This window comes from Mastigoproctus giganteus, chromosome 5, assembly GCF_048544385.1.
Source record: "Mastigoproctus giganteus isolate SK-2022 chromosome 5, ASM4854438v1, whole genome shotgun sequence".
NCBI classification, from domain to species: domain Eukaryota; kingdom Metazoa; phylum Arthropoda; class Arachnida; order Uropygi; family Thelyphonidae; genus Mastigoproctus; species Mastigoproctus giganteus.
The window spans coordinates 221,583,844-221,600,709 of NC_143579.1; the positions used below are offsets into that span (position 1 = coordinate 221,583,844).

A 16,866-nucleotide genomic window follows, 5' to 3' on the forward strand; every position below is an offset into this window, starting at 1 on the left:
TACTGTGTTATATGGGGGTTGCGTGTATATGCTTTCCTTTTCGCACAGGTAACTATCCATTTGACCTTTAAATTTATTCAGACTGTCTTTACAGAGATTGTATGTAGGTTAGTGCTTGTTCGTGTAGTATTAGTGTGGGTTATGTTGGTTGTGTTTTTCATGTGGCCTCGGCTTAGATGCTTGTGTTTTCAGACAAAAACCTCTAGTTTACTGCCCAGTGCCATAAGAAGGCAGGCCGGGCACTGTGAAGCACTGGCAGGGCAAACCCTGAGGTAGCCAAGGTAGGGAGAGTCCAGTACAAAAAAAAAAAAAAAAAAAAAAGAAAGAAAGAAAGAAAAAAATTAGGAAGAAATAGTGGGGAGATAGGGAGTAGGGTGAGTAAAGTGGTAGAAGGATTGAGGGTGGGTAGTAGTGGAGGTGCCCACTTAAATGAAAGTGGGGGACAGGAAGGGGACCCCAGAAAAAAGAAGTCCATCGTGCCCTATGGGTGGGAGTTTAAAGTTGGCAGTGGGGTGACCCATCAGGCAAAGGAGGCAGTTTCCACCTGAGGTGATAGGAATAAAAGCTTGGTGTGAAAGAGATTCCCATGTTGGCGCACCTGCTGATACTCTAACATAGACACTGACAAGGGTTTAAACTGTACTGACCAGTGTCAGCACTCCACACCACTCCTGCTAAGTAGCCATGGCCTTGTGTCTGCCTGGAAGAGCATGGGGCCATAGTGAGTCCATATGCTCATCAGTCTATCTGGTGAGGAGAGGGGTAGGAGAGAGAGAGAGAGAGAATTAAATTTTTTTTCTGATATGTTAATTTTTCCCCCCTTGCTTTCATCTTTCACAAACACACGGGGGGGGATGCAGTGGTATGTAGTGTAACTTAAATGTAATAATATGCAAAATGAGATTAAATTAAAATTAATTTAGGATTAGTAATTACTTAAGAACTAGACATAAATGATACTAAAAACATGGGTTAATTGTTCTCTCGCTTTAACATGCATACTTTCATTCATTCAGGCATTCATTTCACTTATTCAATTTCTTTCTTTCTTTCTTTCTTTCTGCACTGCACTCCAGGAACTGCGACTTACTATTAATTTTTGGTTGAGGTGCAGCCAGCCCTAACTGCATGCCTTACGTGCCAGAGAGGTATGCAGTGGGTGGTGTGTTGGTATTGTTGGTAATACTGGTCAGTTGGGGTTATGGATTATTACTAGGATACATACAAAGGGTACTAGGAAAGTTTTGCAATATGACGCAACAATGAATCACAGGAAGCTGCTTGTTGCTGCATGTTGAGACATGTTCATACATGCATAGTAGCCGCCGCGCCAAGTCGATGGGCTCAGTTATTCATTAGTAGTGAGAGTGTAAAGTGCTTGCGATGGCATCGTGGTCACGAAATGAGATAAGGACAGTTTTGCGGTATAATTTCGTGCGTGGTTTATCCATAGACCAGTGCTTAGAAGAAATGACTCTTGCACTAGATGATGATTGTCCACATCGTACAACGATATTCAGGTGGTATAGAGAATTCCAAAGGGGAAATTTCACTCTGGAGGATTCTGAGAGGCCGGGAAGGCCACGAACGTCAGTTACGGAGGAAAACGTTACTGCTGTGAGGAAAATGCTTGGCGAAAACAGGCGAGTGACCTACCAACAGATAGAGGATACTTTGGGCCTAAATGCACCAGCAATTCGTTCGATTCTGCAAGATCATTTGCACCTGAAGAAACTTTGTTCTCTCTGGGTGCCGCATCAACTGACTGAAGAGCAGATGACACGACGTGTGACTTGGTGCCGGGAGATGTTAAAAAAGTTTGATAAGGGACAATCTCGGTATGTGAACAACATCGTGACAGGTGACGAGACTTGGCTGTACTATTACGATCTGCCGACCAAGGCTCAAAACAAAGTTTGGGTCTTTGATGATGACGACACACCCGTAATTGTCAGAAAATCCCGATCTGTAAAGAAGAAAATGATAGCTGTATTTTTCAAATCGAGTGGAATTGTGGAACGTGTCGTTTTGGACACGCAGAAGACAGTCACAGCTAAGTGGTATACTGAACAATGCCTGCCTAAAGTCATTGGATCTATGAAGAACCTGCGGCCAAAGTCAAGAATGGACACCTGGTACCTCCATCACGATAATGCTCCAGCTCACGGCGCCAAAGCCTGCACCGAATATTTGACCACGACAGGACTGAAACTTCTCGAGCACCCTCCCTACAGTCCAGACCTTGCTCCCTGTGACTTTGCACTGTTCCCGCATGTGAAAATGAAGCTAAAAGGGAGGCGGTTTTCCAGTGATGAGGACCTTCTACGGGCTTGGGACAACGAGTGTGCTTTACTCCCTAGTGAAACTTGGCAGAACTGGTTTAAAGATTGGTTTCGGAGGATGGAGAGGTGTATTGAATGTAGAGGAAATTACTTTGAAAAAATTAAATAAACAAAGCTGTATTGCAAAACTTTCCTAGTACCCTTTGTATACTGAATAAATGTGTTTTCATTTGCCCAATCTTCATTCACTTCAATCGTTCCCATTCACTATAATACTCAATCACTCTTTTGCTTCCATACTGGGCCACTTTCTTTCATTCCTTTTTACTGCAACTACGTTTACTCCTTAATACATTCATTCTAAACCCAGCATATTCATTCAGTCAGCTCACATTCATTCATTTCATACTTTCCATTTTTTTCTTGCCACATTACACCCCAGGCACCTAAGCTTGCTGATGTTTTTCAGCTGGGGTGCATCCCTGGCTGCTTCTACTTCTCCCTGCCCTTATTTTAGTATTTCTAATTAGTGTGAGCACCCCCAAACCCTCCAGTTCTTCCACCTTGACAGGGTGTCCTGATGGGGGAGAGGCCCAGTTTCCAGTCCATTAAAAGTTAAGTCCAGTGTCTGTACAGGGGTGTTGAATACAATCACCTCAACCGATTAGATGTCTTCGTCTGGGCGTGGTGGGTGACATGGGCAGTTTTAGTTATTGTTTACTGTTGGTTGTGGGGCCTGTAGGGCCTGGGGCCTGTTTCTGCATATTTCTTCTTGTTTCAGATATTCTTTTGAATATAGTTGGTTAAAGCTTTGTATATATTTTCTTCTAGTATAAACAGATGTTCTTGTCTCCTGAGAAGGAGGTCAATTTCCACTATTGGCTGTGTTCTTTGTATGTTGTAGATTGTACATTCATATTGAATGTATTCCCAGTCTTCACTTTTGCCGCAGATGCAGTTTAAATCATCAGTCAGCCCTAAAGAAGTGAGTTTTGCCTTTAGGGAGCTGTAACCTGTCAGGATGTAGGTTGTAAAGAGTCCAGGGGCAAGCCACTTGGTGGCTTTGGACTGACCATTGCCACCTGTGGCAGAAACCTTTTGGTGACAGCACCTTGGGTTTCATTCTCTCAATTATTTTGCCATATCTTGTGGCAATTTTCTTCCTTTCCACCTTGATGTTATTGGCTGTGTCTAGGGTTATCCCCAGAAACTCTAAGTATGCCCTTCCTGAGTCTATAGTATAACCCTCTTTGAGCAATTTCCAAGTACAGTGGGAGAGCACGAGCCAGCACCTGTAGTGCCAGTGTGCTCACAGTGTAACATGCCCTGGTGATAGTGAGTAGAATTGTTCTTTGTTCCTGTTTCTGACTATGGCTGTGCAAGTGAACCAAGCACTGGCTTCATAGGTGATGACTGCCAGGGTCCTTCTTTTGAGCCATCAGTCTGCTCTACTGATCATGGCAATCATTGCTGCATAATTTCTCACTTTTTTTTGCTAGATATGCCAGATTGGGATTAAGGCTAATTTTGAGTCAAAACCAACCCTCGGGTATTTTAATTGTTGTTGCATTAATTTTGATTTGCCGGGATCTCCTTATGTTTAGTTTTCCTTTCAAATGTATTGATTTTGTTTTGTCAAGCAATATACTGAGCATGCGGATTTGTGCCCACTCCTGCAGTTACATGAGGGTGGAATTTGACCTTTACTCTACCACTGTTCTTGTATTACCTTTTAGAAGGAGAATCAAATCGTCCACAAAGGCCAGGGTGTCCATTGGAGCCAGATCCAAAGCCAGAAATTCAGTCAGGACAATTGTACAGAAGAAGGGAGCCAAGGATTGAGGCCTGATGGCACCCTTTATTCGCAGGGCGTGTCAGCTCCCGGAACCTTGTATGAACTGAGACACTTCTGTGAGGTAGTCCTTAATTACATGATAGAGGTTTTGTGGGATTTGTCTGGCAGAGCCTCCTAAGGACACTATGCTACAGAGTGAATCAAATGTCTTAGCAATGTTTATTGAAATGGCCAACATGTATTTTTCCTCTGTATTCTGCACTGTTGTAAGTTGGTAGTTCATCGAAACCTCCATAGACTTACTCTGCTTAAAGCCATACTGATTGTTTGAATGGTTTCAGACAGGATATCAACTTACAAAGTAAGTTGATATCCTGTTATAGATTAGTCTTTCATATATTTTTCCCATTACTGGGTGAGAGCTATGGGCCTGTATGATTTTGGTTCTGTGGGTGGTTTCTCAGGGTTCTTAAGAATCAACCCAAGCACTGCTATTTTCCATATTTTAGGAAATTTACCTTCTATTAAAAAATGGTTGTAGAGGTTTATTAGCTTGTCCGGTGCCATTTCTTCAAGTTTTTTTAATAATTTCTGCCTCCCAGAGGTCATATCCTGGGCATACGTTGTTCTTAGTTTTAATTAGGGCTGCTTGATATTATCCAATGTAAAGTTAATATCATGAACCAGCTCTTGAATCCTGATACCAAAAGGTTGACTGGCAGTTTTACGCATATTATATAGGCAGACTGGAGGTGCCTCCATTGCCAGGTGGGAAGGAGCAGCAGTGTGTAGCACACGCTTCTTGATTAGACCGGAGTTCGAGCCCGTCACCACCAAATACGGAGGATGCGGAAAGGTCAGGGAATGACCACCGCATATCCCGGAGCAATATGGCCTTTGTTGCTAAAAACAAACAAACAAACAAACATAGGCCGACCGGGCTAGCCGGGTGGATAAAGTGCCTGCCTGGCAATCCAAAGGTCGTGGGTTCGATTCCCGCCTCGGGTTTGGATCAAAGTACTGCAAAAACCTTGGGAGGTGCATTATGGCCACAGAAGCCTATGCGCTAACAACTACCAAAAAAAAAAAATATATTATATAGATTTTCCCACCGTGGCATATAGACAGATGTCCATGTAGGATGGTCATGCAGGGATTTTATTTTTATAGTATATTGTAACGACAATTGCTGTCGAAGCGTCAACGGTGGTTCATTGGCTTCAACATATAGACTTCGGACAGGAGAAGTATGGAATGCCCCCGTGGCAATCCGAATGGCTTTATGGTGGATTGGGTCAAGCCATCGGAGTACAGAATTTCTAGCAGAAGAATAAGCTTGGGAACCATAGTCAAGTTTAGAGAGAAAGAGTGCTCGGTATATATGCAATAATGTGTTTCTATCTGCTCCCCAAAAGTTGGAGGAGATAGCACTGAGCATGTTCAAACCCCTCATGCATTTTGCTCTAAGCTGACGGATATGGTGTAGGAATGTCAATGTCAGTTTTTTATCAAAGATAAGTTCCAAAAATTTTGTTTCTGCTGCCACAGGAATTGGATTTTGTCCAAGTCTGAGTTCCGGGTCAGGATGTAGATTCCATTTGCAGCAGAAGTGCACACAAACGGTCTTTTGGGCAGAAAACCTAAACCCATTGGTTAAAGCTCAGGAACTAAGGTGATTGACTGCTTGTTGCAATTGTCATTCAATAACTCTCATGCTACAGGAGTGACAAAAAATACTAAAATCAACGTACAAGGCACTATTTACTGAAGGAGGAAGCTGTTTTGTAATGGAGTTAACGTTGACTGCAAACAGCGTAACACTGAGGACAGAGCCTCAGGGAACTCCTTCCTCTTGACAAAAAAGGCGGGACACACTGGATTTAACACGAACCTGGAAGAGTCGTTTAGATAAAAAATTTCTGATAAAAATAGGAAGGTGGCCTCTCAGACCAAAAGAATATAGGTCTTTTAAAACACCATACCTCCAGGTTGTGTCATAAGCTTTTTCCATGTCAAAGAAGACTGATACCAAGTGCTCACGTTTTATAAATGCATCACGAATCGCTGTTTCCAGTCGGATTAAATGGTCCAAAGTGGACTGATTCCTTCGGAAGCCGCACTGAATCGTGTTCAAATGGTCGTTTGCCTCAAGGTAATATTTAAGACGGGCATTCGCCATTTTTCCCAAAACCTTACATAAGCAACGGGTCAGAGCAATTGGACGATAGTTGCTAGGAATTTTGGGGTCTTTTCCTGGCTTTGGGAAAGCGAGAATGGTTGCCCTACACCAAGAAATGGGAAATTGCTCCTCCAAATAAATTCAGTTGTAGAGATGTAGCAACAGCTCTAGAGAGTGAGATGGAAGATGTTTTATCATCTCATACTGAATTTCATCTGGCCCTGCAGCACTCACTTTCGAGGTAGCAGGTGCAATGGTTAATTCCACTTCACTAAAAGGCAGGTTATAAGATTCGGCTTTGCTTGAAGGGAAGTTGAGTTTTTGTTTCTCCACTTTCTTCTTTAAAACTAGAAACTCAGCAGAGTATGAAGTTTCAGTAGATATAGTGGAGAATACTTCTCCTAGAGCGTTGGCAATAGCAGTTGGGTCTGCTAATGTACAGCCATTATGTTGTAACATAGATGAGGGAACTGATGTGTATTTACCCTTCATCTTCCGAATTTTATCCCAGACGACTTCGGCACTAGTCATCTGGTTAATTGAAGATGTAAACTTGACCCAGCATTCGTTTTGGTTCGGTCATCGTATAAATTGTGCTTTCGCACAGGCACATTTAAAGGCTATAAGATTTGCAGTGGTGGGGTAACGTCAGAATTTCCCCCATGCCCTATTTTGTAACTTTCTTGCTTCTTTACAATCTTGGTTCCACCATGGCTTTGGAAAACGTGGAAATCGGGAGGATGTTTTTGGAATTGCAATTGCCGCTGCATGGATAATACACTGTGTGATATACTTCACTGCTTTATCAATTGACTCCTGTTGAATTTGTACAGGATTGAGTAAGCCATGAAAATTTACTCCAGTCTGCTTGATCATACTTCCAAAGTGGAGTTCTAAATGGATGACAAGGTTGTCCATCCACTATGGTAGATATTATAGAGAAGTGATCGCTTCCATAAGGATTCTGTTCCACTTCCCAGGAAAGCACAGGTAGTAGAGAAGGCGAGCAGATGGAAAGATCGACGGCAGAGAAAGTACGGGTAGGCATATGGAAATAGGTGTTTATTCCCATATTTAGTAACAAAAGGCCATTATTGTTAAGCACACGTTCAACAATACGACCTCGTTCATTAGTTTCTGCACTACCCCACAGGGTACTATGTCCATTAAAATCTCCAAGAAGTAAAAAAGGAGAGGACAATTGCGTAATAAGATCGTTGAGATCTACCTGGGAAATGTGTGTCCCAGGAGGCAAATATATAAAACATACTGTAAGAAAAAACCCTATTGCTAAGCGAATGGCTACTGCTTCTAAGTTGGTGTTCAATTGAACTCATGAGAAAGGGGTATGGTTGCCCACAAGGATTGCGACTCCTCCAGGGGCCAGGCCATCCCTGTTTCTGTCTTTACGAACAACAGTAAATCGCAAGATGGGGTCATCATTTGCCTTTAGGTACGTTTCTTGCAAACAAAAGCAAACAGGTTCGTGTTTGCGCATTAGCATTTCAATATCCTCCATATTTCATTGGAATCCACGACAATTCCATTGCAGTAATTTAGCCATTATTACTTGGAATTAGTGGAACCGTTGGCTGGTTTCCGAAGTGATGCGGGTTTGATTGGCCCACTTTGGGTTTTATTCTGCCTTTGGGAAATTGAGGCCACCCAATATCCATTTCTTCCTCCGGATGAAGATCCAGAATAGACTCTTCCACACTTTCAGCTTCTTCATTTACCTCCATTTCCTCCTTTACCTCACTAATAACAGGCAGGGTTTTAGTTGGAAGTGATTTTTCTTTAGGTGCAACTTCCTTGGTTGGTATTGAAATGGGAGTAGTGACTGCTTTATCTTGCTGTGCTTGTGTCAACAAGTATCGGGCTTGGGGTGTAAAAGAATCATGTGGCAAGACTGAAATATCAGTTTGCGTTGAAATTGAAACCTTCCTCAAAACTGTTTATGCATAAAATTTTCCACTGTTTACTGATGTTATCTGTTTCTTTGCTTCCACATATGGGATGTTCTGTTTCGCCTTGATTTTTTGAATTTGTTTTTCGTCTTTCCACCTTTGGCATTCTCTTGAATGCCAAAGGCATGCTGGTTTTGAGGCAGAACATTCCTTTGTGTCATGTTCCTTGCCTCCACAGCGGGCACAAGCAGGTGATCCAAGACATGACATCTGAGAGTGGCCATATTTTTGGCATCTGAAACATCGCAACACGTTCGGAATGTAAAGCCTTACACAGTTCAGATAACCAGCCTTGATGGAAGTAGGTGGTTTAGGTGTGTTAAATGTAAGAATAAGAACCCTAGTTGGGACTATTTTCCCTCCTTACGCATAAATATCCTCTTAACGGCTGTTACTCCTTGATCTCTCAGTTCGGTGCATATCTTCTCTTCAGATGTTTCAAGGAGATCCCACTTGGCAATTACGCCACGCGATGTATTCAATGTCCTGTGTGTTGATATCTTAATTGGAATGCCCCCAAGAGATGTTGCTTGGAGAAGCAATTCTGAATGTCGCACTGAGGAAGTTTCTACTAAAAGGTCACCTGATCTAAGTCGTTTTACCGACTTCGGGGACCCTGCCAGCCCTTCAAGACCCTTCTGAATGAAGAAGGGCGACATTTTATCTATTTCCTTTTCACTGGTAGAATGTATGATAAGGAATCGAGGTACAGGAGGTGGTGCAGCTTCTGTTCGATGTTTCTTTTTTGATATTATATTCTCTTCATCAATTTCAGGTAGGGACCTCGTAGAGGATCCAGAGGGGTTTGAAAGATTTAAATTACTCATAGGAGTAAAGAGAAAGTTTCCGATGCCCTAAGTATCTCATGCCCAATGAGGGGACACCCACTTGTGAACTAACAGGTACTGCGTACACGAGTGGGACGCCAAGTTCGCTTAGGAGCACCATACTTGATCTCGTCCCAGGACAAAAGGGAGGGAGACTTATTGGAATGCAGTTGTCCCTAGCAGTAAAAAACCACCCGCCGATTGATCCCAGTCAGCCCAGTCCGGGACCACCCATCTTGTCGAAGCAGGGGCCAAAGTGGTATACTAGGGCTGGGCCCCTCACTCACCAGGATCCCCCTTTCTGAGTTTTCACGGGTCGCTACAACTCAGAAAGGGGGTCGCGGTGCACGGCTGAACACGCCGGATTCCAACAATGTAACCCTGGAACATTGTAACCCTAATCCAATGGCTTACGTCAGTCAAGCAAGTTCTTCCCTCTTGGAATATACAATCTCCATCCTGTGACTTCACTCTTAAGAGTTGGCTGAAAGCTAACACATCGCCATGTCATCGTCATCATCATCAGCCATTTTCAATCCACTGCAGAATGAAGGCCTGTCCAGCAACTTTCCAGTTCCTTCTGTTTTGAGCACTGGCCATCCATTTACTACACAAACTGATAAATTTCATCTATCCATCTCTGCCTTTGTCTTCCAGGTTTTTTTTCTAGCTCCTCTTGGGTACCACGTCCACTTTCTGTTATTTTCTTAGTCCATCTGTCATCATGTCTTCGAGCTCTGTGTCCTGCCCAAGACCATTTTAGTTCTTTAGTTTTGATAAGAATGTTCTTTACTTGAGTTTGCTGCCTAATTCATGTGTTTCTCTTCTTACCTAACAGTCTGATTCCCAATATAATTCGTTCCATTCTTCGCTGTGTAGTTCTCAGCTTCTCCTCCATTCTTTTGGTGAGTGTCCAAGTTTCACTTCCTTAAGTCATGGCGGGGAGTATACATTGGTTCATTATTTTACGTTTCAGACAAACTGGGATATTGATATTGCTCTTCAGTATGTGACTATATTTTCTGAATGCTATCCATCCAAAATTTATTCTTCTCTTGACTTCTAGCCATTTATCATTATTACAGCTAATAACTTGTCTCAGATAAGTATATGACTCCACCTTTTCAATTACTGCTTCTTCAATCATTATTTCCCTTTCTGTGGCATACTTGTTTATTATTACTTTTGTTTTAGCCATATTCATCTTTAGTCCAAAATCCTTACTAACTGTGCCTAACTGATTAAGATTTTCCTCTAATTCTTTGGGATCGTGGCTTATGACCACAATGTCATCTGCAAATCGTAAATGGTTTAGGTACTCTCCATTCACATTGACTCCTTTCTGCGACCAGTCTAATCTTCTGAAAGCTTCCTCAAGGGCAGCAGGAAACAGCTTCGGAGATATTGTGTCTCCTTGTCGAACTCCTTTCTCGATTTTAAATTTCCTACTGTCTTTGTCTAGTCTAATAAAGGAAGTGGCATTCTCATATATTTTCTTCAAAATCATAATATGTGGGGTATCTATGCCTTGTCTTTCCAGTACCCGAAACATTGCTTTATGCTGTATGGAGTCAAATGCCTTTTCATAATCCACAAATGGCAGGTGTAATGGTGTTTTATATTCATTTGCTTTCTCCATTAGCTATGATATTATGCGAAGTTGATCCATAGTTGAGAATCCTGTCCTAATGCCAGCTTGCTCTTTCGGTTGATTCTCATCAAGTATTGTTCCTAATCTGTTAGTAATGACCCTTGTGAACAACTTGTAGATGTGGGATAACAAGCTAATTGGTCTATAATTTCCAATTTCTGATTTATCTTCTTTCTTATGCAGCAAAACTATGATTTCATTATTCCACTGCCTAGGCATCACACCTTTTCGAATGCACTTTGTGAAGAGCCTTGCCAGTTTTTGTGTTATGTCTCTTCCTCCCAATTTTAACAATTCTACAGTAACTTCATCTTCCCCCGGGGCTTTCTGATTCTTCATTTTCTTCAATGCATGTTCTACCTCATCAGGAAGAATATCGGGTATGTCATATGTGTTGCTAATTTGCAATCCATCTTCCCCACTGCTGGCATCATTCCCTTATTCCTTGTATAATTCTCTATAGTAGTCTTCTGCTATTTGAATTATGTCTTCTCTGCTGTTTATAAGTACTCCATCGCTATTCTTCAGTTTCAGTATCATTTGTCTTTCTGTATTACTGCTCATGGCTGCTGATTTAAATCCTTTGTTTTCCCTTAATGCTTGTTCTACTTTTCTTACGTTAAATCTTCTTATGTCCTCTCTGAGTCTCTTTCTAATGGCTTTGCATAACTCAGTATACTCAATTTTCTCCTTGTCAGTGTTTATCTTGCTCTTCATTTTTTGCCTCCAGTTCATCATGACAAGTGTTTCTTGACTAATTTTTTCTTCTTTGGATTTCTGTTTCCCTATAGGTTTCTTGGGCTTTATCACTTTCAGAAAGTTGTAATATTCCTCGTCGATATCTTGGTCCTGAGCAGTCTGCAGAAGCTCAAACTTGTTCTTAAGTTCCAGTACTGCTTTTTCTCCTCTTCTGTTATCTCAAAGACCTTTGTATTATTTACTCGAGTCAGTTTTTTCCTTTCCTACATCTATATCAAGTGTACATCTTACCATTCTGTGATCACTTCCAACATTTACCTTATTTAGGACGGTGACATCATTCACAATATATCTTCTGTTATTGAGGATGAAGTCGATTTCATTAGTTATTAATCCATTTGGATTCTTCCATGTCCACTTTCTGTTCACTCTTTTCTTGAAAAAAGTGTTCATTAATGACAATCCTTGAGATTCTGCAAATTCCACAAGTCTTTTGCCTCTTTAATTTCTTTCACCAATTCCAAAATTTCCTATAGTTCCCCTTTCTGTGCTGTTTTGTCTTTTTCCAACCTTAGCATTGAAGTCCCCCATAATAATAGTGTAGTGGGTTTTCTGCTCATCTAGAAGACTCAATTTTGGTGTACATTTTTTCAACCTCTTCATCATCATGACTTGATGTTGGTACATAAATCATTATAATCTTTAGCTTGTACCTCTTAGAAATCTTGATTATTAGTCTTGACACCCTTGGTGATGTACTTTTGAATTCCAAATGTTGTTTTTTAAATCTTTATGGACCAGAAATCTAACTCCACCTTCGCTCCTTTCACTGTTTCCATTGGTGTACAGCAGATTTCCATTTGATAAAATTATAAGTGATTCATTTCTTCTTGTTTCAGCCAAACCGATGATATTCTAATTCACATTTTCTAATTCCTTTTCCAGCTCTAATATCCTGTCTTCACCAATGAGTGATCTTATGTTGTAACAGGCCAAGTTCAGTTTCCATGCATGGTAGCCTGGTCGTACCCAGAGATTCTTAACACCCCTCTGCTTCCACTCTGATCCTCTTGCTGCCGTAAGAGGGGGAGTGAAAGCCGCTGGGGAATGAGGGGCATTTGTTTTGTCATGCTGTCATATGCTGGAGGGTTTGGTCTTTTCCTCTTCACGCTGACCAGGCGTCTTGAAGAGAACCACGGCGCCTCCCTAGCCAGGTGGGTAGGAGCAGCAGTGTATGGCACATGCTTCTGATCAGACCTGGGTTTGAGCCCATGACCACCAAATACAGAGGATGTGGAAAGGTTAGGTAATGACCACCACATATCCCCGGAGCAATATGGCCTTAGTTGCTAATGCTCCTAAAATCAAATAACAACAATAACAACAACGAAGAGAACCACTCTACACGTTCGTTGCCACCTAAGTGACGTAACAAGGCTTACCATCGAGAAGGTGTGCATGAGTGAATTTTAGGGAGGCAGACTAACCGGACTTCTCCTAAATCTTCTGTAATAGAAAGATATTGGATCCATCAGTGTTTTAGACTGAATGTCTGATAACACACAGGATACCTGTTCCCCTCTAAGCCCCTGTATATATCGGCAACTCTTTGCAGCACACCTTGCTGAATACTCTGAATTCTTGCCGGTTTATACAGATCAAAGTCTGAAGAGTTTGCAGGATCTGTTTGTGTCTTTCCAAGCAAAACAATCTGCAGTCGTATTCCAAGTGAATGTAGCATATAACACTGCAGAGCCACACGCAATAGAACTGGCCTTGGATCATATAAAAACCCACCGGTACCAAAGGTGCATGTTATATACCGACTCCCTAAGCGTATTACAGGCCTTATTCAACGTGAGAAGCACTCACAAATATTATACTCCCTTTCAGAGTTAAACTTTGATGTTCGCTTTTGCTGGATCCCTAGCCATGTTGGTATCAGAGGCAATGACTTGGCTGATGCAGCAGCAAAATCAACAACGCCACAAAGTCGCATCCTCTTGTCAATCCCATATACAGACTGCAAGCAACTGATCTACAAAAAATTATGCGTGCATTGGCAAAAATCTTGGAATGGATGCCCTACCAACAAGCTGTTTTATATATTATAAATGTTTTATGCCTTAGTTTTGTTTAAAAAAAATGTACTAGGAAAGTTTTGCAATATGACGCAACAATGAATCACAGGAAGCTGCTTGTTGCTGCATGTTGAGACATGTTCATACGTGCATAGTAGCCGCCGCGCCAAGTCGATGGGCTCAGTTATTCATTAGTAGTGAGAGTGTAAAGTGCTTGCGATGGCACCGTGGTCACGAAATGAGATAAGGACAGTTTTGCGGTATAATTTCGTGGGTGGTTTAACCATAGACCAGTGCTTAGAAGAAATGACTCTTGCACTAGATGATGATTGTCCACATCGTACAACGATATTCAGGTGGTATAGAGAATTCCAAAGGGGAAATTTCACTCTGGAGGATTCTGAGAGGCCGGGAAGGCCACGAACGTCAGTTACGGAGGAAAACGTTACTGCTGTGAGGAAAATGCTTGACGAAAACAGGCGAGTGACCTACCAACAGATAGAGGATACTTTGGGCCTAAATGCACCAGCAATTCGTTCGATTCTGCAAGATCATTTGCACGTGGAGAAACTTTGTTCTCTCTGGGTGCCGCATCAACTGACTGAAGAGCAGATGACACGACGTGTGACTTGGTGCCGGGAGATGTTAAAAAAGTTTGATAAGGGACAATCTCGGTATGTGAACAACATCGTGACAGGTGACGAGACTTGGCTGTACTATTACGATCTGCCGACCAAGGCTCAAGACAAAGTTTGGGTCTTTGATGATGACGACACACCCGTAATTGTCAGAAAATCCCGATCTGTAAAGAAGAAAATGATAGCTGTATTTTTCAAATCGAGTGGAATTGTGGAACGTGTCGTTTTGGACACGCAGAAGACAGTCACAGCTAAGTGGTATACTGAACAATGCCTGCCTAAAGTCATTGGATCTATGAAGAACCTGCGGCCAAAGTCAAGAATGGACACCTGGTACCTCCATCACGATAATGCTGCAGCTCACCGCGCCAAAGCCTGCACCGAATATTTGACCACGACAGGACCGAAACTTCTCGAGCACCCTCCCTACAGTCCAGACCTTGCTCCCTGCGACTTTGCACTGTTCCCGCATGTGAAAATGAAGCTAAAAGGGAGGCGGTTTTCCAGTGATGAGGACCTTCTACGGGCTTGGGACAACGAGTGTGCTTTACTCCCTAGTGAAACTTGGCAGAACTGGTTTAAAGATTGGTTTCGGAGGATGGAGAGGTGTATTGAATGTAGAGGAAATTACTTTGAAAAAATTAAATAAACAAAGCTGTATTGCAAAACTTTCCTAGTACCCTTTGTAATATATTAACTAGATATGTTATTTTATATTATTACATATTTATATTTTTTTACCTTAGACTTGGCACACAATAGCCTTAGATGCTGATGCGCCATTAAACTCCCAATAACCAACCAATCTACTGTGCATAGAGGATCAGTGTTGGCATTTCTATACTCCTTATTTTCATCAATTATGACACTCTGAGCAGGGGAATAATCCCCAGTCTCAGTCTGGATGATACTGCATCCAGACTGAGACTGATAAGGTTTTTACTTGTTCCTGCATGCATTTACTTAAGGTAATTGTAGTTAACTAGGTAAATATTCAATTATTGACTGGTAATGGAAAAGTTTTTAACTTATGTTAAAATGCATGTTTTATATATTCTAGAGCAGCAGCTTATAGTAAACTCAACAATTTTGCAGCAGCAATTGAGGATTGTAGGCTTGCTATTCAGATAGATCCACAGTATAGTAAAGCATATGGAAGAATGGGGTAAGTGTATTCAGCTTTCAGCTTGAATTCTTATGTTTATATTTTTAAGTCAGTCTACCTAATGATTTACAATATTTTATTAAAAAATAAACCCTTATTTTTCCACTCTCTGTTGTCTATTTTCTGTTCTTATCTAAAAATTTTTCAGACCTCACATGAAGACCAATAACCATGTCTTTACTCCTAAACAGACAGATCTGAGTGGGACCAACTGATGATGTTACAACAGCAACTCAAATGGAAGATTCAAGAACTAATCTTGAGGCTACAGGCTTTACATACCAACTAAGAAATATTGTTCAGGTTTAGGCCTAAATGGTTGTCAGATGAACTATGAGACATTGTTGATGAGAGAAGAAAAAATGCATGGGATACATACAAATTATGGGTGAATGGAAGCTATGATAGATATAAGTTGGTCTGAACCCAAGTCACAAGGAGATTAGGCAGGAAAGGCATGACTATGAAAAATCCTTGGCAAAGGATGCAAAGAAAAACAGAAAAGAGTTCTTTACATACTTGAACTCGAAAGGAAAGGGATGAATCAGATTGGTCATGGATATTGATTGGGTTCAACAGTTGAGGATCCTGCTCAGTGTGGCTAACATCTAAACGAGTATTTTGCATCTACATTCACGCATGAGGAGTTATTCAGGAAGGAGAATGATGTAGGTAAAGTAACATTGGCAGTGAGCTGGATGATTTTGTAATAATGAGAGGAAAGTGGAGGAGAGATTGTTGGGGATATAACATAAAAAAGGCACCTGGGGTGGATGGGATCTATCAGTTTATATTAAGGATGGCAGCAATGGAAGTAAGCAACCTTAGCCATAACTTATGAGAGCCTTCCTTGGACTCAGGGGAGGTACCTATGGACTGGAGATGTGCAAATGTGACCCAATTCACAAAGGAGGTTCAAAGGCTGACACAAGTAATTATAGACCTGTTAGTTTAACTTCTGTTCCAGTAAATTAATGGAGGCACTGGTTAAAGAAGCACTGCAGGATCATCTAGACAAGAATTCAGTTATAGCTCAGACGCAGCATGGTTTTGTTAAGGGCAGGTCTTGCCTGACCAATTGATTGGATACTATGATGTAGTCACAAAAGAACTGGATGCAGGGAATAACTTTGATATTATATATTTGGATCTTAGAAAGGCTTTTGATACTGTTGCACATGGAAGACTGCTGCACAAATTGGAGCAGTGTGGCATTGGAGGCAAATTGCTGCTATGGATAAGGGGATGGTTGAGTGGCAGAAGACAGAGAGTGGTAATCAATGGACACTGCTCAACGTGGACTAATGTTATTAGTGGAGTTCCTCAAGGTTCAGTGTTGGGTCCGTTGTTGTTTTCGGTGTTTATGAATGATATTGATGATGGGATATCAAGTTTAATGTCCAAGTTTGCAGATGATACAAAGGTTGGCAGGGTCGTTAAGGACAATACTGACGCTATGCTGCTGCAACAGGATCTGGACAGGTTGAACAGATGGGCTGAGAGGTGGCAAATGAGGTTTAACATCGAAAATGTAAAGTGCTGCATATGGGAAACAGTAACCCCAGAGCAACGTATCAACTCT

The 16,866-nt window shown here is 41.6% G+C and overlaps 1 protein-coding gene across 4 annotated transcripts in view; it reads left to right on the top strand.

The window, feature by feature from the left end:
- The window catches only part of LOC150086127 (small glutamine-rich tetratricopeptide repeat-containing protein beta-like), a 376,857-nt gene that overhangs the window by 135,441 nt on the left and 224,550 nt on the right, over nt 1-16,866 (top strand). For all 4 annotated transcript variants that reach the window (XM_090374421.1, XM_090374422.1, XM_090374424.1 and 1 more), the window contains exon 6: nt 15,180-15,284. In XM_090374421.1, coding sequence (XP_090230547.1) covers nt 15,180-15,284 — 105 coding nt within the window. The remainder of the gene's footprint in view (nt 1-15,179; nt 15,285-16,866) is intronic.